This window comes from Pithys albifrons, chromosome 7 (genome assembly GCF_047495875.1).
Source record: "Pithys albifrons albifrons isolate INPA30051 chromosome 7, PitAlb_v1, whole genome shotgun sequence".
Lineage (NCBI taxonomy): Eukaryota > Metazoa > Chordata > Aves > Passeriformes > Thamnophilidae > Pithys > Pithys albifrons.
This window is the reverse complement of record NC_092464.1, coordinates 46,881,327-46,904,676: the sequence shown is the minus strand read 5'-3', so window position 1 is coordinate 46,904,676 and position 23,350 is coordinate 46,881,327. Positions and strand designations below refer to the sequence as shown.

General features: G+C 41.7%; 1 protein-coding gene across 5 annotated transcripts in view; it reads right to left on the bottom strand.

Moving 5' to 3' along the window:
- Positions 1-23,350, bottom strand: part of BMPER (BMP binding endothelial regulator) — a 152,368-nt gene that overhangs the window by 91,102 nt on the left and 37,916 nt on the right. For all 5 annotated transcript variants that reach the window (XM_071561397.1, XM_071561396.1, XM_071561395.1 and 2 more), the window contains 3 exons: positions 23,131-23,213; positions 21,567-21,657; positions 20,507-20,589 (listed from right to left, as the gene is read on the bottom strand). In XM_071561397.1, the coding sequence (XP_071417498.1) occupies positions 20,507-20,589; positions 21,567-21,657; positions 23,131-23,213 (257 nt within the window). The remainder of the gene's footprint in view (positions 1-20,506; positions 20,590-21,566; positions 21,658-23,130; positions 23,214-23,350) is intronic.

The window sequence follows — 23,350 nt, the reverse complement described above, 5'->3', positions numbered from 1 at the left end:
ATTTAGCAATTTCATTCTCTTCCCAAATGTGAAACACTTGCTTAGGAAGGACTCATCTTCAAAGCTAAATGAAATCTTCTCTGTATTATTTCTTCTATTTGTAGCCCCCTCAAACTTTCCTAATTAATTTTACTGCTGGTTTCAAAGAACTCTCCCAGTTGGCTCAAATCCTTTTAGACCACGCATCAGCATTAGCAACAGAAGACACATTACTCTTCTGTCTCCCTCCCAACCCACCCCCACTCCCCCCTCATTCTAAGAGGAAGCAAGGGAGGATAATCAGTCACGTTATCACTCTACAGTATGAGGCAACTACTGTATCTGAGACAAACTCTAGACTTCTCATGTAATTTTTATACAGACTGCTAACTTAGTAGATGGTAAGTCTGGTTTCTTTACTTCTTTTATGGCAAATCCTAAAAGAATCAGTCTATTCCATAATAATCTCACTAAATCAAGAGAGGTCTGAATTATCTTTCTTTTTTCCAGCTTTACTGCAAAGCTCAAAAAATATTAACTTTGATTTTCAAAAGCACTAGAACATTCACATAGATACAACAGACTGTGTAAGTAAGAGTGTGGACAGGATATTTCCTGATTCAATAATGTAGCTGGTTTTAAATGCAACAAAACAAAGAAAAATCTCTGCCTATAGTAGTTGAAGCAAATTGCTACAGCCCCTCTTCATCAAAAATTAGAAGAACCAAGAGTACCATAAAATCAACAGTTAACATATTTTTAAAACATTGCACTTGTGAAATATCAAAGGAAAACCAGCAGTTCCTCCCTTTTTTTGCTCCCGCTATTAATTCTCAAAAAGAGATCTGTAACTTCCACTTCTCCATGTTTCTAATCTACTTCTCCACATTTCTATTCCTCAAAGATTGCTAAAATAGAACACTTTTCTACAGAGTATTTCATCAAATGGAAGTGAAACAAATGGAATGGAAAAATATGAGTAAACTCTTCTCTAAATAATGTTTATTTGGGCTTGAAATTTAAAAACAAAAAGAGCTGAATTGAGATATGCTGTGTGGCACTTCCTTGTTAGTGATCTCCAACAGTGGCAAAAAATTCCCCTGTGATTCATCCTTGCTACTTTTCTTACTTTAAAAAAAAGAATTTCTAATGAAACTTTTCATTTCTCTGATTTCTCTTGGAAATCCAAATGCCATAAAGACACTGCAAACCCAGAAGGGGAAATTTTGGTGCCCATAAACAGTCCTGACAACGTGGCACATAGAAACACAGGAGCAACACAGAGCTCACACAGGTCACATCTGCTGGTGCAGAACAACCACACAAGCAGGAACTCAGGGCTGTGCAAGTACTGTATGGATACTTAAAAGCAGAGATTCATCAAGATGACAGGACTTCAACACCAATTACAATGCCATGATTCTCTCCTTTTCCCTCCCTCAGCATTGGAGCCTTTTCTCTCCTCCTCACCATCCTTGGGGACTTGGGTTCTTCACAGAAATAATTTTCTTCTGTGAACTGCCATTCTTCTTTCATGTCACAGATCCTGTCTCCTCACCTGGCTTGTCTTCCCCCCACACACAGTTGCACTACACACACTGTGAAGCTGTTCATCCTTCAGTGAGCCCACACAACCTGCTGCAGCATCGTGTCACTGTGGGGCTCTTTCCAGTGGGTTCAAGGGCAGCTTTCCTTGGCAAAAGGATGTCTGGGAACTGAGCCCTATTAGCCAGCCCCAGCTGAGTATTCCCACCCTGACGCCACACCAGACCTCTATTTTCTTTCACTCAGCTGCCTGTTCCCCAGAGTCAAATCAGGCAACTAGACAGCTTCAAGGAGGTGGCCAGAATCTGTAAGTTTAATTAGAAAATTGCTTTCCCTGTTTACAGGAAACTTCTGCTGAGAACCTCCAAATGCCTGCAGCAATGAACCAGAATCTGGTCACCTTCTGCCTACCTTTTTCCAGGAGGCACCTACCCACTTTCTTGGAGGGGAGGCTGGGTGCAAGTGAGTTTGAATCATGAGTCCCTCAGCTGAGAATTTATAATGACAAACACTGCAGGCAAAATCAGCCTCTCCAAAGCCCCATCACTACAATAGGTTCCTCCATGCTCAGCTCTGGGGCAGCTTAGGGTTCCTAAACCAGGTTTGCTTTGAGTGCTGGAAGTAAGGAATAAAAACTGAATTTTAACCTTACAGAGTGCCCTAATAAAACAGGGAGTAAGTTAGAGAAGCCCTGAGTGAGATTTGTTACCTGAACACGGTCTCCACCAATCCAAAAATGTAAAACAACATTTACTTCATTCTTGACCAACACACGAAAAGGATAAGCATGAATAAGGGTGGCAGCTGACTGTAAGACCACCAGCTGATCGGTGCCTTCTAGATCCTAATGTTGCCAGCTGGAGCCTCTCCCATACTGAGTGTTTGCCAAGAAGGGTTGCATGAGCTTCACGAAAAGGTGGTCAGGTTATGTCAAGCCACCTATATCGGCTGCTTGAGCTTATGCAGCTGACTTTGCTAGGAGCCCATTTAGCAAGTGCTTTCTGGCTCCCTTCCACTGACAGAGCTCAGGAGACAGGATTGTATGCAAGATGGGAATATCAAACATCTGGGGATGGGAACATCTTAACCAGCACAGCTGCCAGCAAAGTGAACATCTGTTTGTTGCCCAGGTCTCCTTGCACAAAGAAAAATGCTCCCTCCCACAGGCTCATCTGCACTACACTATACAAGTATATGCTCCCTCACTAAGGAAGGGCCTTGTCTGTATTTAAGGTTGTCCACAGTGTAAATTATCCCATGTGATGGTTTGTGTCATCACGGCTAGATTGCTTTGGATATCAAAGCTAACTTCAGTATACTGCAGCAACAAGCACACTACCTTTGTTTATTGCAAGTTTAGTGTAAATGAGCCAGAAGAAAAACCTGAGAGGAAACAACACCGAGGAGAATATTTTCTATTACTTTTTGAATGACCAGTAATACATGCATGTTGGATAATAACAATGAGATTTCCTCAAACTACTTTTTTGCTGAAGAACATAACACATGGTTTGGTTCTTAATGTTTAAAGTGTTTTCCACCCAATAATTAAATAAGTTGTGGAGCAAATTTCCCATACATAGGCAAAGCCATTGTTTTTGAACTGTGGGGCCCACTCTGAGGGACTGTTGAAGATTTGGAAGCCTCTTGGACCCAGCTAACAGTGTCATATACACCCCACTGGCACTGACCCATGAACCACACAGAAGCAAATGCTACCACAATCAAAGGGCTTTTCTTAAGACATGGAGAACTCCAGACTTTGGAAATTCAGAGCCCCAAAGCAGATCTTAAATATCACACCAATCCTGCCCAAAAACACAAACCAAGTTTACAGCATGGCTACAGTAAGAGCAGTGTCAGGCAGGAGGGAAACACTTATCACCCAGCATTTATCATGAACCTTCCTGGCCTGGAAATACCCTGTTCTCACTGCCTCCCAGGCACTGCTGACTTCACCCAGCATGAAATCACCACTAATGCTGCCTGCATCTCGCAGAAGTTTACTTCACTCCAAGGTGCAATCAATTCTTATTTTAGTCCAACTTGCACATTCCTACTGGTGATGTCTCCAGGCCCTCCTATCCTCATGACATCAGCAAGAGACTCTCTTGCTATTATTAGCCAAGAAAGTTTTCAAAGAACTGTGTCTGGGGAGGGAACTCCTGCCTGAGAACATAAGGAGCCACTTCTTTCTCTGGCTGCTTCACTACAATTTCCATCAAATCCTGTGCAGCTTCCCAAGCAAATGCACTTCTGCCTGTTCACCTCCTACCTGCTCTGCCTTCCTTCCACCTCAGTACTGCACAGCTCATGGTGTCCTTTAATTCCCTTCCTATTACTGCATATTACACAGAAATTATGTGCTGTCTACCAACGCAGAAATATAAACACATTTTATGGTCTGTTTTAAAACACTTTGCTAAATATGCTTCTGCCATTGCTCCTAACAGTCTGCATTGCAAGAAGAACAGCAGGGAAAAAAAGTAACCATTCTTTTACCAAATTCCTCAGTATAATGATTCATTCTTCTAATACATTTCCTGTTTTTTGAGAATTTTCTATGTTTCAGAGGAAGGTAAATAAATCCTGCAACTCACATGAGTGTTCTATTTTTGACAGTTCTCAAGGATATCAGATTAATGGACAACATTCAGTTCCACAAAAATACTGTGCAGGAGAAAGAAAAAGCCATGTTCCCTGGGAAAATGCATAGAGATTAAGTGTTCCAGCTTGAAATGTATTTTGCTGCTCTCCTGCTGGCTCCTTGCCTACCTTCATGTGGGAAGAAAGGATAAGGTGTGAAGCCAGATCAAGCTTCCTCTTTTGTCTCCAACAGGACAAGCCACAACCAATGAAAGAGCACTGTGAATAAGGTCTGCATACAGACGCTTTTCAAGAAAGCAGGACAGGCAGTCCCAGTGGAAGGTGAGCTCATACTTAAGCTTGGCTGGCCAAATGCCCATTTTCTTCAGAAGTGTTAGCAGTCCAGGGATATAGCTATAGTTGAAGTCATATGGACCTTCCTCTACTTCCTAAAATTCATCTTCATTAGGTCTATCACTAAAGTAACATAAAAACATTTATCCCATTTGTAACAGCTACAAATAATGTGTTCTACCATCCACAGTTAAAATCCAGAAAATTCATATGTGACTTTTAATCCTGCTCCTTCAACATGAGGCAATGCTCTCTGCTCACAGAATGCAAGGTCCCAGAACTTTTCATATTTGTCCAGTTTTCATTTGTAGCTACTTAATGTTAGTCCAACATCTGTATGTCACATTCTCTCCTTAAAAGCATAAGTGCTTTTCAAACCCTGCCACATGTCAGAGTTTTGTCAGTTATTACCTGATTCTGGAGGACACTTCTTCCTCTCCTTGTTGTAGGAATGTCATCTCTGTAAGTGACCCAATACAGTGCTGTGGAGGCAAACACACCACCATGTTCTGGCTACACTGCAGTAGCTAATTGGAAAGCTGACATTTACTGAGTGCATCCTAATATCCCAGCTAAAAGGACACCCCTGTACAGTAAATCTGTGTCACATCAGTCAGAACCAACCTTACCAGCAAGAGAAAACAAGGGTTAAAAGCACATACTAGCAGTAATGGAGTAAAGATACAAAAAAAATAACCCAAAGGTACGATTAAACTTTTAGCAAATAGCAAATGATCCCCTTCAGCTGCACCAATATTTCAAGCACCTTCTAGTTCTCCTAAATCAAGCCAGTCTCCCTCTGACTTCTGAAGACAGCCTGAAGCTTCTGTAGCCTGAGATGGCACTAGTTTCCACCTCTCTGCCTTCCACTGAGCCCTCTCAGGTGAGTGGAAATGCCTAGAACAAGACCCATGTCACTTCTTCTAAATAAATCCAACACTTAAATGCTTTCAACCCTCTGACTTCTGTTAGCTGCAGAATGGGGCTCTATGTAATGCTGCAGGGATGAAGTTAATCTGGCCTACCCAAGGTTTTATAATTGATATTTCTTCTATGCTTTTTAATTACCACATTCCTGGCCTCAGCATCTCTTACAGTCATGTGAAGAAACTGTGGTAAAACTTTATATAGTGTATTAGGAGGAACATTAAATTCATATCTCCTCATAGGAACTGCTGGAGACAAGTCACTTGCCCAGATGAACTGTTCTTCTCCCTCAATCTGCATCCTTATGTCTGAAAAAGTAAATGGAGGATTAAGATTTACAAAGCACCTGAACAGGTTAATGTAGCTGCAGGTGCAATGGAAAGATGTCCATAAGAGTCCCAGTGAACACAAAGACACTGGTGAAGTAGCCTAAGATACTTCTTTTAGGGCATAGATTACTTCTCCTTCTAAATTATAACAGTACTTCACACAGGCCATCCTAATTTTTTACCTCATGGGATGGATCTTCCTGTTAGCTAACCTGAAAAAACAAGGGCAGTAAATGCCTTCTGGCCCTGCTGCCACAGAGGTGTAAAAGAGAAAGGCCAATCACACTAGAAAACATTTGCTGTTTCCTGGGTGGTTGCAAACATCTCCAGTCACAGGATCATAGAATATGTCAAGCTGGAAGGGACCCATCAGGATCATTGAGACCAACTCTTGGCCCTGCACAGGGCACCCCAAGAATTACACAATGTTTCTGAGAGCATTGCTCAAATGCTTCTTGAACTCAGAAAGTCTTGGTGCTGTGATCACTTCCCTGGGGAGCCTGTCCCAGTGGCCCAATCATACTCCAGGTGAAAAACTTTTTCTGATATCTAACCTAAACTTCCTCTGAAGTCCTATCACTGGTCTCAAAAGTGAAGAGATCAGTGCCTGCCCCTCTGCTTCCCCGCATGAGGAAATTGGGGACTGCAAGGAGATCTTCCTTCAGTCTTCTCTTCTTCAGCTGAACAGACCAAGTGACCTCAGCCATTCCTCATACAGCTTCCCCTTACATCCTTCCTAGCCTTGCATAAGTGGAAGCATTACCAAGGGTAAAGCTGCAGTTTAAATTTGCCCCCCTGTATGCTGACCCCAGTGGCAATAGGAACGCTGACCAGCTGACCCATGCAAGACTGTGGCTACTGACCAGTCACCATCTCGCAAGTCAAGGCCTGTACTCAGTAACCTATTCATCCCATGCCCTTGTCAGTTTGCTTTGTTGTGTGGGCACACCTTACACATCAAATTAGCTGAAGGGAACAGTATGGCAGGTGTGGATAATCCTAAAGCAAAACTGTTGCATCCTGTGAACTGCTGCAAGGAGGTAGAGAGGCTGCAGGGGCCACTTGGGAGTCTGCTGTGTCTGAAAAGACATTTCAGAGCTCTTTACACATTGTGAGCTAATGGCTGGTGATTTCATTTATCTTCATTCTGATAATAAATAACAACTCCAGCTCAGTAGTTCCAGTTGACTGTACTCCAACTCAATACTGCCTTTTTTAACTCCCCGGCAGAGTGCAACTGTTCAGGTTTCATTCCTTTTTATTCTACTATAATTTTAATTAGGCTGAAACCCAAAAGCCATATGTTAATGCCTGTTATTCCACTATTGCCAGTTTTTAATCAATCTATATACGCAAAAGTTCAAAAACTGCAGTGTCACCAGAAATCAAATCCAACAGCTTTACCCTGCTGACCTGAGTTTCATTACTAGAGAAAATGATGATGGGGAAGAGGTGAAAGCAGAGAACAGGAGCACTAGTAAAATGCCTCACTCACACAAATACACACACGGTAATACCACCAGCTGGGAAGTCAGCTCATACACAAAAAAAAGGTCAAATACTTTCAGGTTCCAGGGAATTATATTTAAATTGGGGTTTCAGTGCATGCACAACCAGAGCTGCTGGAATGTCTGAATATGGGTCTTATTAAACGTCTGTTATTAATTGTCCAGTTAGTCATAGTTTGCCATTTCTCTGCTTATGAGCTGCTGAACTCAGGGACAGCCCATCAGGCTGTTGTAGCATTTCATAGCATCTTTCTACTGATAAGTTTTCTTCGCGTGGGGCAACTACTCCTTCTTTCTCACTCTGAATTAAATACCACTTTCTGCAGCTCCCTGTGCTGCTGGGAAAGGCAAGCTCCCTTCAGCCAGGATGGGTGGCAGGCAAGGCTCAAACTCTCCATCCCTGACACAGCCCAGCGTTGCCCCACAGGCAGCCTCACCAGGTCTGGGGGTATAATTTGGCGTGATCTTGTGTGCATCTCAGTGAGATACGTTCCCTGGCTTGGGCTGAGCCCACCATGGCGCTGCTGAGGTGGCCCCGCCAAGTTCTGGTAGGGTCAAGGTCACCCATCTTAACAAGTCATAGAATCAAAGAATCAGTTGGGTTGGAAGAGACCTCTGAGATCATCAAGTCCAACCCTTGGTCCAACTCCAGTTCCTTTACCAGATTATAGCACTCAGTGCCACGTCCAACCTCAGTTTAAAAACCTCCAGGAACGGTGAATCCACCACCTCTCTGGGCAGGCCATTCCAATGCCTGATGACTCTCTCCATAAAGATTTTTTTTCTGATCTCCAACTTAAATTTCCTCTGGCAGAGCTTAAGCCCGTTCCCCCTTGTCCTATTGCTGAGTGCCTGGGAGAAGACTCCAACCCCCACTTGACTATAACTTCTCTTCACTCAACAAGTTTCAGCTCCCTGCCTGCCTTCTCACTTTATGGGTCCTGGTCTCCTGACAAAATCAGCCCCCACAAACACGTTTCCACTTAGGGATTTTTTAAGGTGACCACTCGAAAAGCGCCGTGACTGCGGGGCCGCGGTGCCTTCCACATGGCCGGCGCCAGGGGGCGCTGGGCAGCAGTGCAGAGCTGTACCCACCAGCGCCGCCCGGTGGCAGGGCCGGGACTCGCACTCGCAAGAGGCGAGCGCACCCACGGGCAAGCACGTCACTGCGGACGGAAGAAGGATCGAAGGAAGGAACTTTTTAAAAAAAAGTTTAAAGGAAAATAAAGCCATCTCTCCTTGGCTACCCTTTCCCCTATCTCATCATATTCCTTTTTTTCAATATGGCAAAACAATCCATTGAGACTAAATTTTCCATTCAGCCTCCAAGCCATTATGCAAGATGTTATGGTGAAGTTTGCCAGTATTTGCTCTGGAATATCAAAACAGTAAGTTGCAAATGCAGGAGACTCAATCTGTCCCTGAGTTAACACCACTGAAATGAACCTAATTAAACCAGGAAATCGTGCATCGTGTGGGATTACAGGAAAAACAGCTTTGTTTTTCAAAATTTCGAGATAGCACATAATGATATCCAAAGACAGCAGTCTGCTGTTTTGACAGCACTCTACCAATAGGTGATAAAATTAGGCTGTGGACATAATTAGTTCCTCATTTCTTCCTCCCAACCCAGCTCCCAGATTTCATTTTTATGAACAAAGTTATCTCAATTTTATCACGGAAAACCACATTCTTTTAAATATTTGTAACTTTTTAAGTTCAGCGTTGTTTAATTCAGATAAAAAGAGGAGACATCAAGTCTAAATGAAAATAGGATTTAAAGGACTAGAACAAATTTCTTCCCTAGGGCCAGGGTTTCAAAGCCAGTGCTGTCAAGACTTTCTCTCTTGAGAATGAGGTGGTGGTATTCAGCACTGTCTTATTTGAGGCCATTTAGATTTTGGAACTGAAAGCCAAAACTAAGAGCACAATCACAAGCTATCATGTTTGAAAAATCCTATCCTTTTTCTTTTCATTGCTTTGCTTTCTGCACTGAAATGTTGAAGCCCTGAATCAAAAAAACCCCTCCACCAACTTCATTTCTGTCAATAGACTGTAAAGAAACATCTTGATAATATTTCATAGGGCTGACACATCCTTATTCTGATGTTATGGCTGTTGAAGACAAATTGTCATGCTCCTACACATTTTTAAAGTATTGATTGTGATTTATTAAGCCTGTAATTTTGAAAGCTAGTGTAGAAGACTAGATTTTATCCAAATTACTGTTCAGCACTGGGGAAATGAGGAAGTAGAGTTTAATACATTTGGTATTACACACTACCCTGAGACTGTGTGCTTAAATAATTTTTCATTAATATTAAACTGTTGTTATTCTGAAGATGAACCACAAATATGTTTGCTAGCATTCTAGATATGAATATTTCAGGTTATTCTGACTGGGAATGTGTGGTATGCTACATTTTATTTTAGTTTTCCTTCTGTGGGCAAATGTCATCCCTAGGAGAAAGTCTTCTATCTGATCAAAGTTGATAGGAACTTCAAATGAGATTTTAGAAATATTTTTGTTATACTGACTTAAAGCTCCTACCTCCATCATGACTGGTTTACTTTGTTTGAAAGAGCACAAACACCTTATAAATCCTGTACATCAGAAATTATGAATTCCTTTTTTGCCTTTGCTTTCATCTGCTCACTTCCAGGATGCACATTATGTGTGCTTCCCCACTTCAATAAACATAAGCATTTAGAGAAGATAGAGTTCAAAATGAAGGAGAGATGAAGGATTTGTTGGGAGATGAAAATTGCAGATTTTAATCTCTGTACCAACTGGAAACCCCTGGGCTCTCATGGGCAAGCTGGCACCTTCCCTTTCTTTAGAAGCTCCAGGGTGCCAGCGAATTCGAGCTGTGCTTGCTTCCTTAGGGCACTGTGCGCTTCACACATTGTTTTGCAACCACTATGCCATGAAGGAAAAAGTTATTCCCTAGGCATGACTTCACTGCCCTCTGCTAAACCCTGTCACATAAAGAGGAAGGAACATCCTCTCTGTTTGGACCCCACTGCCCTACAGGAAAAATCAGACAAGGAATCAAAAAGTCATTATAATCAGAATATACTGGGCTACTCACTAAAGTCTTAAGAGCACTATCAGGGAACAAACAAGCCAAATCCAAGTCTACTTTGGTAACTTTGTCACCTTTTCTTTCCATAACTTTGAAGAAATTCTGAAATAAAGGATTTCTCAGAGACTGTCAGCCATGAGAGGCAGATAGATAAGATATTTAGAAATAGAAGCAGGCACTCATTATGAAAACTGGGAAAAGTCCCTCTGGTCAACAGATATATTAATAGTATCCTTATTAGCCTCTTATCTGACTCAGAGAAACACTGCAAATTACTGTTCTCAGAAAGTCAACAGCAAATGTGTTACACAAGTTGGTGATATTTCTGTTGATATACAAGCATGTTTCTTCTCCCTCCAACTCCCTCAGTCCTCAAACTAGCCTGTAACCTACTCCTCATTTTATAGAATTTACTTGCTATTACCCCTGCTGCGCTGAATATCCAGGAAGTGAGAATGTGTCCTCCAAATGCCACGAATGCTACAGCTTCAAGTGATGCCCATCTGAACATGGAGTAACACCTCACAGCCCATACTTCAGGAGGCAGAGCTATTGCTGCTGACCGTGAGGAATGAAACACCACCACAGCAGAAGAAATGTCTGCCTGGCTTAGTTTCCACCAGGTGAAACTCTTATGGGTCCTATTCCCATTTAGCTACTTTATAAAATGCTCACCAAGTTAGAATCAGGCTCAGGCAAAATGACAAAATCACAGTAGCAGATGCTGTGCAGGTACAAGTGATAAGAGATTTTACATCTTCATGTCAACTACAAAGAACAATGAAGAGTAGAAGATATAATAAACAGGATTTTCCCTTCCTGCTTAGTCCCAGACAGCCCCATACTTGCTTAAGTGCAGCACTAAAAAACCTAGATGGGGAAGGAATGGTAATTGCAGGAACCTTGGGGAATTTAAAAAAAACCTGACCTCAAAAGACAGAGAGCAGGGCAGTTCAGCTGGCTCCTCAAAGAATAAATAGTACATCAGCAACTGAGATTGCTAGGAAGAATTGCTATTCAGCTGCATCCAGGAGAAGGAAATTTTGCTGCCACTAGGAGAGGGGGCAGAGGACAGACTAAGCGCTGAAAAGCACAAAATCCTCACACTACTTGGAATTAATTCTTTACACATACATTACCTCGTTCTCAAATTTCTGTTGCACATGTTGAATATTTGGGTGCAAGGCAGAGAGGATGGTAAAAGGAATATGACTCTCTTCATTGTTATGCTCTCAAAGCTGAGGCTGGCTCTGTTTTCTCCTGTGAAGAAACGTACTATTGGCAAGGGCACATTAGCTGCTGTCCTGATCTCAAAAAATTCCTGGTGTTTTGGATAAGGGGGAAAAAAAGGGAAAAGAAACTATACAAAACATGCAAGCTACTAAAATCCTTTTGGGTTCCAATGCCTCAAACATGAGATCTGAGCCTACTGGAAATCTGGACTTTCAATTGCATTGACTCTGACACCCAATTAGGAGTGATACGGAAATTTCCAGGCCAGTGATTTTAGCACAAAATACTAAGTAATGCTCCTAAACTCCAGCTTAAAAAAAACAACAAACCAAAACAACACGACACACACATATCTGCTTTCTGTAGAAAATAGCAATGCTTCGTTTCAAAGCTTCTGGCAGAGAACTGAAAACTCCTGGGTTTTCAATGAACCTTGGAATTGTCAAGTTTAATGGTGTTCTAGTCATGTTTGGGACAGTTTAGGTACCATGGGAGCGGAACTTCCTGGAAGAAAGTTAAGACATTCAGGCCATTTCTATCACGAGAGTTAGAAAGCGTTTTTAAGGAGTCACCTTTCTTATTCAGGCACCCACGCTGGAAGCTGGGTGTTTACATCCCACTGCTGACCCCAACCCTTCACTGCCTGCAAGGATTTCTGCAGCTTTCCTTCAGATTGATGTAGCTACAGCAGAGTGCCAAGGATGTTATGATACTTTGGCACCTACTCAAATTTTATTTCTGACAGGTTAAACCGGAATAAGTAAATCACTGTCATGACTCAAAGCACTTTTTTTCCCTTTTCTGTTTCCCATGTCTATTTTGACAGCCAGTGAATTATTCTGCCTATCCTGCTCTCAGTCTAAAAGGATAAGCTGTATAAAAAAGTTACAGCCTGTCACAATTCTGAAAATAATCTGCTGGATATAATTTTTCTCCCCTTGACTATCCAATGTGTTTGTCTCTCATAATTAAATAAGGCAACAAAAGTAATAAGTATGCTTGCTAACATTTAAAAAGTTGATGGAATCCAAGGAGCTTTGGCTAGCCTTTCCATATGACTGGTTTGTTTTAAGAAATGTTAATTTATCACCTGTCCCAGCTGGAGAATAGTTTACCAGGTAGAGTTGGAAACTTGCTCCCTTATCAATACAAAATGTTTCAAGGGCAGAAAACAAAAACAATGCCATAGGGTGCAGCAGAAAAAGCAAGGAGAATTTAGGCAGTAAGTCAAAATGGAATTTGGCAACCACATTAGAGCTCATCAGCACCTCAAACTTAATGATCCAAAATTTCACTTTATGTCTTCTATGAAATATGTTAAATATGAACAACATGCTTAACTAAAAAAATTCAATACTGCAACACCCAAAGCGATACGAGGTCAGATTTAAGAGAGAGGGGCAGAAACCTTCATCTTCAAAGCCAGCTTGCATAAGGCCTTGAGCAACCTGATCTAGTGGGAGGTGTCCCTGCCCGTGGAAGGGGGAGTTGGGACTAGATGATCTTTGAAGTCCATTCAAACCCCATAACATTTTATGATTCTAAGATAAAACAAAACAAAAAGCCTCCCATGTAATAATGTATTCTTTCTAATATTTTATTTTTATTTTATTTTTTGCTTTTCAAAATTGGAGCAGGGAAAACAAGTAGGTGTTATGCAGTTAATTAAGCTCTCGTGCAAACTGATTTAGCAGGATGGTATGTACTAAACCATCTTGTCTAAGGACACAGAAGAATGTGTGAAGTTTAAAATCATTAACTATGGCTATCTGATAACAAGCTTCAAACCTGTAACTGAAAGGGTGACAAACATGAAAGCCAAGCACTCCAACTCTTCTCAGCCTTCCCTTCACTGTAGCACCAGCCAGAAGGGTTTGGACTCTCCATAAAACGTTTGGCAAACAAAGGCCCTCTTAATTGACAAGCTATTGCTTTTACTGCTTCCTACCACAACTTGTGGGAATCTTTCAGACCCAAATCAATTCTACACACAAGCGTTCCCAGGAGATGCCACACACGCTCCCATTTGAAGCCACTTACAAGTGCTACAGCCATCTCTTGTAAAAGCTTTGTCTTCACTGGGTACTTCTGAAAACACTTTCGCCCCCTACTGGCTGGCAGATTCTTTTTCTGCTTGTTTGTTTGCTTACTTTAACCAGGTTCTTTGTTTTCTCCCATCTTACTGCTTTGTTTTTCCACTACGATAGTGCCTCTCCTTTGCAAGGAGTGAGTTATAACAGAGATGTTTGCAGTCTTCATGGCACCTCAATGCCAATAAAAATAGCCTGTTAACAGCTCTCCTTCATTGTTAAGGCTCTGAGTACTTAATTCTTCTGTGTCAACGAACAATTAATTTCAGTCTGTTAATTAGGAAGAGTTTGACAAGACGGGACAGACACCTAACCGTGTAAGTTGTTCCTTTGCTCTCAGGAATGACAGCCACTTGCACTCGTGGTATAATTATTATTTAAAAGTGGTCAGCCTGCATTATTGTTTTCTTTAGATGCTTTAGGAGTGTAAAATCCATCCTGCTCTGTGTATTCAATTCCTTTAAATCACAAGAAGTCCTGGACATTTTTCCTCTGTACTACAAGATGCAGTTCATGCAATGCACAGTTAATCAGCATTCACTTGGGCCTTTCAGGTACACAGGAAGCTTTAAATCTTTCATGGCTTCTATTATCACTTAATTCTCTAATTATCATAATATCATCTTGGATCATAAAACTGGAAAGACAGTCTCTGTCTAAATAAGAGCCTTATAAAGGCAGAGCTCCTTCCTCCAATTCCTCATTTCCACCCTCCTTCTCCAGTAGGAATAATTGCCTTCAGAAATCTGCCAAATCACACATTCTTCTTCCACACTCTTTTCTCTCAGGAACAGAAATCCATGTCCTTAGGATACAAAGCACAAAAGGTACTCATCCTTGACTGCTGTCTATACATGCCAACTCAGAAATAATAACTGGATAGTGCTACTTATGTGAAACAATGGAGAAGAAGGGAGAACAGCTGGAATCCCTCTGACTGCACGGTGAGAGAAACACAGACCATGCTGCAGCATGGCAGGCAATTTTGAGCTGAATTCTGCAAGGTAGGAAGGGAAAGCAAAAGGCTCTGAGGAAGGAAGATTTGTGAGAATGATGTTGCTTGTTCTGAGCTCATGGTCCTTAAAGAATAATCAAGACTTCCATGGAGCTGGTCAATACCTCTATTCCCCTCAAAATGTGCCCAAACTGGGCACAGTCTCTTGTTGCACAGAAAGACTAATTTGATTATCACCAAAATTAAAAGTATGATGGAGGGTTTCTGCAGGCTGAGCTGGGAACACACTTGGACTAGGTGAGCTAGCAAAATTTGCAGGTGCGAGAGATGTAGAATAAAATTCAAATATCCACAGAGGGAGGATATGAGATCTTGCCACAGAAAAATGTTTTCTAAAGTCTAGGATTTTGATTCTTATGAATACAAAGAATTTACACTGAATAATTACATTAAATTATGCCCACTTGCACTGCTATGCCATAGGTTACTTCTATTTCAGAAAAACTGTTATCAATTTTAACTTTACTCCATGACTTTTATTAAAATTATTAACTTTTTGTCAGATTTTTTGAGAGAAATCAAAAGCTAGATTAAAAGTAGCTATGTATGTCAATGAGATAAGAAAAATAAACCTGGGTGTTTAATGATTTTTTAAAAATGTCCCAACTATTTTCTTTAAACTTTGATATTTACAAAATTAAGGGAATTTAGTATTCAGACATGGCACATGTAGTGTACAATTCTGCATGGAATAGGTACACTTTTTGAAACCTGAAGAAAATCAGATTAAAAAAAGAGAAAAAGTAACAGGAGTCTGTCTATGTCTTCATGCTGCATTATTTTTATTGCTGAAGTTCAGCACACACCAAGCCCTTGCTCTTCCACACCCACCTGTGCAGTCATACTTCACATACCTGGAAGATTGGGCTTTTATTATGTTATGGAGGAAGCAAAATTTTCTAGCCTTGCAAAAAATCTGCACACAAACTTAGAGGGGGTTCCCAGAGAGGCACAGTGAGTAACTCTCCATATCCCATTTCTGAGCACTTACTGGTCTCCATTTGCATCCACCCATAAGCTAACACTTCTACGAATGCCCCTAACTTTGAAGATGTGAGCATTCCTCCTACCAAAAGATCAACTCTTTGCTTTTCCACTCCTAACTACAACTCTGTTTCTTAGCCCCCAAGTAGGAGCAGTATCTGCTGGAGCTTGGAGCTGAATCAAAGCAGCTGAAGTACATGGAAATTTGGGAAGCTCAGCATTTGGCACTGCACTGAGGATGGAAATTTGAATTTGAGTTATCTTCAGCCTTCACTGAGGATACATTTAATTGCATATTCCTTCGAGTTTCCCAGTAGACTGGTGTACCCACCCACACAGACTATTGTGGTTGGAATGTATTCCAGCAGCTCCCAATGCGGGTTAAAGCCAGGCCTTTAAAGCAGTATCAGGGTACTTAATCACCCAGCTGACTGCAGGGGCAGGATTGGTCTTGGCTATCTTCAGCCATCTCTGAGGCCAGGGAGCTGGGTAGGCTCCCTCTCTAGTTAGTGGAGGAAGATAAGCATCTGCATAGAGTAATCCATCCCAACTCTCTCTCTCCATTAACTGAAGAGGAATTCAGATAAGTAGTTCAGATCAGACACATTACTTCTGAATACCTGGAGCTAGACGATGAATTCCACCCTCAGCATCCGAACCACTTACATATGTAGTTTCTCATCGCTTATCACAGTCGAAACGCCTGTTACTCATTGATTTAGAAACAGGTATTTCACTGTGAATTCCTTTTCCTTGTGCAAAATTTTCATTATTCAGTTTTTGCACCCTAGCACTCAGGAATACAAGTGACAAGACATTTCCTGCACGCACACACTCACAAGTGCACCTGCAGACCAGTAGTGCGTGCATCCCCTGAGCACGGTGTAAAAGTCCCAGATGATGCAAAGGAGATTGAGCAGAGGCTGCTTTCAATTCAGCTCTCCAAGGGCCCCAAACCACCATGCTCTGCTTCCAGCCCTTTGGGTTTCACTTATTCTGAATCACTTTGGAAAAGCAGCTAAGAGGCCAGCACTGCTTTCATGAAATTATGCTGTTTGGGGACCTAACGCACCGACCCACTGTGCCAATGGTCCTCCCTGTGACATGCCTCCCTGCAGGACAGACGCATGATGCCACCTTTCCCGCTCCCAGCCATCTCAGCAGCTGTAATCCAGCCTCCAACCATATCCCAAGCAGGTTCGCTTCCCTTTTCCCCGCAGGGGTGTGGAGGAAGGCAAGCCCTGGGCCATGGCGTCTCCATAGCATTGTGCGCTCCCAGCATGGTGGTACCTCGCACCGCCACATGCCTCGCATGCCGGAGCACACAGCGCCCATGCTCTGGGTAACAGCAGTGTGAGCCAAAAGGGGCTACTTATGAGTTTGGATACTACCATTTAAAGATAAGCTTCTCCATGGTTACCGCTCTCACACAAGGTCACTTTTCTGCCAAACCTCCTCCCCTCCCTCCCTGGCTCTCTCCTTCCCCTCCACTATTTCTTTTTCCCAAACGTGCTACATCAAAAGAGAAAATGAAAACATTTACGATAATCACAGTCTGACTATTTTAATGCAGGCTGTAGGAAAGGAAACATGTAAGCCAAGTGCTCTTTCTATGCGAGCAGAAACACACTCTCGACCTCATAAAAGTAGTATCTGAGAAATAACACTTGATTAAAGCAGCCAGTCCTTCATTTAAGTAGGTGCTTATGGTAGGGAAAATAGCCAAGGTTTCTCTAGAACAGGCCTATCACAAAAAGCAGCAAGAGGCCAGACAGATGAATTATTTGGAGACAGCTGGGTTCCAGCCGGGGTGCGAGGAGATCCCCATTATCCCATCCACCTTTCCTACACAAATGCCTCTCCCCAGAGAAACCCAAACATCAAAAGCCAGCTCATTCACTCCTGACAGGCAATATGCATGGAGTGAGAGGTGATACATTCTCATTTTCAGCAAGAAATCTTAGTCGCCCCAAGGAGCAGCTCACTTAGGAGAGTGGTAATGGAATACAGGACCTTTCATCTCTGCCTTGCCGCCATGAGCACAGCCTGGATTGGGAACAACCCAGAAGTTATCAGTTAATGGCTTGTTTCACTGACCTCCATGAAATGAGTTTGGTGGGTTTGGTCTGGTTTTCAATAGATAATAACTAGAACCACAACTGGTGTTAAACAGAGACCATATTAACAGGTTAAGGACCGAATGAATTTCCCAGGCATAGCCAAGCCATTGCTTTCTCTACCCTTCAGGACCATGGAACACATGGCAAGCTCTGCAATTGGCCAGCCGGCTTTACCAAGATGGGGATCCCCAATTCCATGGTCCCCTTTTTCTCCTCAGTTGCACAAGCAATGTGTGTTAAAAACAAACAACCCCCGCCCCCAACATCTTAACAATCATTTCACACTTTCGGAGCTCAGTAGTATCTGGTAGGCACCACTTTGAGCTTAAAATACCACAAACTCAAACAAGAAAAGAGTTTTTCAAAGAAGGGGCCTCACAGTCCAGGCCTGCTGACATGTACTGACTTTTGAGTGCATCATTTTGCAACAATAAAATTCCTTTTTTTAAGTAATTTCTCATTTTAATACATTTAGCGAGTGCAGATCAGCCCTACATCTCTCCAAGAAAACAAATCACAGCTATCCCTCTTTACTTTCCTCCTGTTCACTGCTGTCTGCAGTCCCAAGTCTGAGCTACCTCTGGGACAGTGATGGCCTACAGATCCCAGAAAATCCACCATTAGCAAAGTTTGCTCCCTAGTAAAATGCAGCATTCACTCTGAAGTGAGAGTGGCTGGAATCCTCACACACACAGAGCATCAAATAGCAGAAATTTGTGCTACTTCCTCTTTCACATTTCCATGAAAGACTCACTAAATAGTTACAAACTGAAATTCCAGAAAAAATCTAACTTGGGGAGAGGAGCTTTCTTTCATCTGTTAAAGCCTGCACAGGTTACAGCACATCACCCACAAGCCTGTTCCCATCACATTGCCTAGCGAGATAGGTATCTTTGAATAAGACACCCATCCACCAACTGTTTAGATAAGAGATGCATTGGGGACCCATTCCCAAAAGGGAATGGATGCAAAGCTGACAGCAAACCACTATCACAGCCCTGAGGATGCTCCTGTTATTTACTTCAAATTTAAATTACAGAGGAATTAGCATAGGCTCAAATTCTGAAGGAAACTGGCAAGATGGTAAAAAATAGGCTTTGCAGAGAGAGAGGAGAGAGGTCTGGTGTGGCTTACACATAGATAGTATTTCTTTGGCTGTCAGAAAGATTCAGAGTGAGAGCTGGATATTTTCTACAGATGTCATTAACATCCAAAACAATTATGCTGTCTTTCTTGGAAGTTAAGCCTCTTGCTTGAGGCTTTAAACATTTTGCTTTCAGTAGCTGAAATGTTTCCTTCCCTAACTTAGCTGAGATTGGTAACTGTCAAGGTAAGACCCTCAGGTGTGACCCCATATTCCTGTATTTCTTTACATTGCTCTTCATAAACATCTCCCACCTCTCTACTCTCCTTGGCACAACTGCTTTTGATTTAGAGAACAAAGGAAAGTTTATCGAGATGATATTGGCACACCAATAACTGAGCAATAGGCAATACCTATACAGTGCTTATGAATGAGCAAAGCACAACCCAGAAAGACTTAAGCATGTCTCCACAGACCTCTCAAACATTCAGCCCTGCCTTCCCCTGAGGAACATAACTAAGGAAAGCCAGAGCTGCTTTACAGCTGAAGCTGAAGTGAGGGGGACCAAGTACAGAGGGAGCAATGGTTCTCAGCCTGGGACAGACGACATTCAACAGAGCAGGAGCCCAGGGTGTATATCACTATGGCATGAGTGGCAGTATATTTTCATTATTACAGGATTAAAATTAAAAAAAAAATACCTGAGTACTCTAATCTCCACAGGAGCAGTAATGATTTAGTGTGAATTAATTTTGCAGCTTACTAGCACATTTTTCGCCACAAAACAGTTTAAGTTCTCTGTAGCAGCTTCAGTAAAGTGTGTATATGTATAAATATATATTAATTTTTGAAGCCTATCATTCTCTTTTCCTTTTTTATTTTCTTTTCATGATGGAGAACTGTGTCAGGTACTGACAAAACTCTTGGCATTCTACTGAAATGTAAAGTTCCCCAGCCTTGCATATTCTGCTGATAACCAGCCCACAAATTGCAACAAAAGCAGTGATTTGAACTTTGCATTTTACTCATCTCACAGATTACAGCAATGAAGTCAAAGTTATCTGCTGCAACAACAGCATTATCTTTTAACTTAATGGAAGTGAAAAAGAAGCCTATGCTCATTACCCAGAGGATGCAATTATTACTTCCCTTTATATTGTTGCTAGTCAAGAATAAATTCCAGGATCTGACCTTTTCATTAAGCATCAAGCCAAAAATCCACCTGGGACAGCCTAAGCCCCATTTTTTCACTCAGTAACTATTCAGAGCAAGGGCCTTGCTGCACACAGCTGAAAGGAATCCTTGCAAAAGTTAGTTTTAAGGAAGCATCTAATAAATATTGTTCAATAGATGAAGCCCAAAAAGCTTTCTGTCTTCTCCTGCATGACCCCATCACAAATAAAGCACCACTAATTCAACAGATCAGCCCTCTCCCAGACATCTTGCTCCACCTGCATGCAGTGTAAGGTCACAAAAAAGATTACAAACTGAGAATGTGAGTGATACCATGTATTAGTGCCACAGATTCTTCAATATAAACCCAAATTCCAAGAGAAGAATGCATAGTAGTGTTGAATTCCTTATATTTTTTGCTTTGTTATGGCAATAATAATATGCCTTTTGAAGTTCATACAGGGAGATACAATGCCGAAAGGCAAATACTTACAATGCAAGAGCACTTGGTACATTTATTTCCTTCAGGCCTAAATTCTTCTCCTTCATTGTAAATTCTCCCTTCAAATATACAACCTGGAAAACAGCATTTGGATAAGTTTAGGTCAAGATAGCATGCTGCCTTTTCTCTGTAACACACCCCACTGCATCACAGCATGAAAAGTAAATCATACCATCCTCTCCGATACAGTATAATGAGTCATCCAGGTCAGCAAAGACCTTCAAGATCAAGTCCAACCTTTGACTGGTCACCACTTTGTCAACTAGACCATGGCACTAAGTGCAGCATCCAGCTGTTTCATGAACACCTCCAGGGCTTTTGACTCCACTACCTCCCTGGGCAGCCCATTCCAATGTTTAACAACCCTTTCCATGAAGATTCCTCCTGATATCCAGCCTGAACCTCCTCTGATGCAGGCTGAGGCTACTCTTCTTATCCTGTGGCTAGTTGACTGTGTGAAGAAACCAATCCCCACCTCACTACAACCTACTGTCAGGCACTTCTAGAGAGCAGATCCCCGCAGAGGAATTCAAATCACATGAAGCCTAAACAAATCCTTGAGAATCCCTAAATATCGTTTTTGGGGGGAAAGAAATCACCCTTCTACAGCAGATAAATTTGCACCAATGAAGTAGAGGCTAGGTCAAGCCTTCCATTAGAAGTGGCTTTAAAACACTTCTTAATGTTGTTTGCCTTTTACTACCTCATTCTTACTCCCCGAGTATTATTAGATATTGGCAGATATCTATAACTAATCAAAATATAAGAAATCCATTACATCACAAATGGAGCAGTGCTTACCTACAAAACCTCTGTTAAAATCAAATTAGCCTCAAAAAACATGATAATTTGCCTCTGTGCTTCACAAACACAACCCATTCCCACTTCCCTCCAAAAAGCGAATCTACTTTTTTAGGACTGCTTTTATACTTTCCTTTTAACAAAATCATGGTTATCAGCCAGGCAAACCCAGCTAAGCGACTCTGAAGTGATGGGCTTCATTAGGAAGATGGTCGCACAAGCAGAGCAGCATCTTCCCATGAAATCTCACCTGGACACACAGGACAACACATTCCCCTGAGTTTGGAAGGGTTTTTGCAATGAACAACACACTGTACTTCTGATTCTACTATCACTCCTTCCTGAAAAAGAAGCAGATGAGACATGTTCATTGTCAGCATTGTGGTTGCTTTAACAAGCAAAACAATCACAATTACTAGCAGTGAAATTAAAGCCCAGCACAAGCTCCAAAGCACTGGATTTCAAAACCTCTTTTCTGTACCTACTGCTTGGTATCAGGATTCAGGTTAATCCACAGTCAAAGATCCACTTGAGTCTCCCTGACTCCAGACACAGGATTTGCCTTAAAATGCATCAGGTAAAAAAATCTAGCATACTCTTAGGAAAAGGAATCCTGCTTTATCAGGAATCCTTAACCTCAGTAATCTGCCATGCAGCTCTGGTGAAAACAGGCCAGACACAAGGCATTCTCCTCCCTCTCCCATTGGAGGAAAATAGACTTAGAAAGCAGATAAAAGCATCTTGTTCTGTAGAGGGGAGACACTTATCTTTGATGTTTTGCCTGATAAGTATTAGTAAATTAACATTTCCTGTACTTATTCAAGAAGTCAAGAGTCCTCCTGAACAAATCTGGGTGTGAGGTTCTGTGCACAAAAGGCTGCTACTTTTTTTTTCTGCTTGTAGCTTTGCTTTTGGAAGTAAGGGGAAAATGTTTTTAAAATGTGTGGATCCAGGGTAAACAGGACCACCCAGTTTTTCATTCAGACACTGAATCAGGCAATAAAGAACTCATACTTTCATGCTGCATATCTAAATTCACATAGTGAGTATCTTTTCATAAAGTGTCAGGATAGAGAATACTGCTGCTCCAAATTCAGTCTTCTCAGGGTACTCATTTTTAAAAATGCAGGTGGGTTTCTCAGAGCAGAAGTACCACAGAAAAAGAGAAAACCATGAAACTCTCTTCTGTTAGTAGAAGCTCTTCATACTCATTCATCTCTCCTCTTTCCAACTGCCATTCTTAGCAGCCGCCTGAGTGTTATCATTAACACCAAATCAAATTCTCAGCAAAAATGGCAGATCTATTCACAAACAGAATCTGAAAATCAATAATCTTGAAAATGTTATGGTTGCAGACAGGCAAGCTAACCAAAATACCACTGTGTTAACAGTGTAGGAGTCCAGGAAGAAGATTTGGTTGTGAGTTTCTCTAAGAACATCCCACATAAAACCCATGGACATGTACACAAAAAAGTGTCCAATTACTAAAATAATTCCTATCTCACAAAAGACATAGCATGCTGAAAAAAAGAAGACTTATTTCAAGGTCAAGACAGCAGGAAATGGCATGGCTTTGTACCTCTCCTTCAGCAATGTTCCGGAATGAGGATACTCAAGTCATTTAAAACCTATCTTTCTGAATGTTTGGTTATACCTGGCTGCATCTGAGTGCATTTAAATTACTTTAAATGCAAAGTCCATATTGTGTTTTGGGTATAAAGTACTTCAGATTATTTGGATTGGATAAATGAAGGCTCAGAATTTCCTGGGGAAAGCTTGTAACTCAATTAGCACAACGTTTATGACTTCCTTACCTGGCACTGGTATGTAACACAGGGATTGCTAGGGAGGTGCCATTTCATAGAGCTGTTGTACGTATTTCCTTCAAAACTGCAATCTAGAGGATGAGACAGAAGCACATCAGTTCATCAGTGGGAGGCTGCTGATGAGGATCACACCCTAAATGTAACCCACCCTCTCCCGTAGAGCTGAGCGCTAAGATTAAGAAGGGTTGTGTCCTGGGAGGGCTGGCAG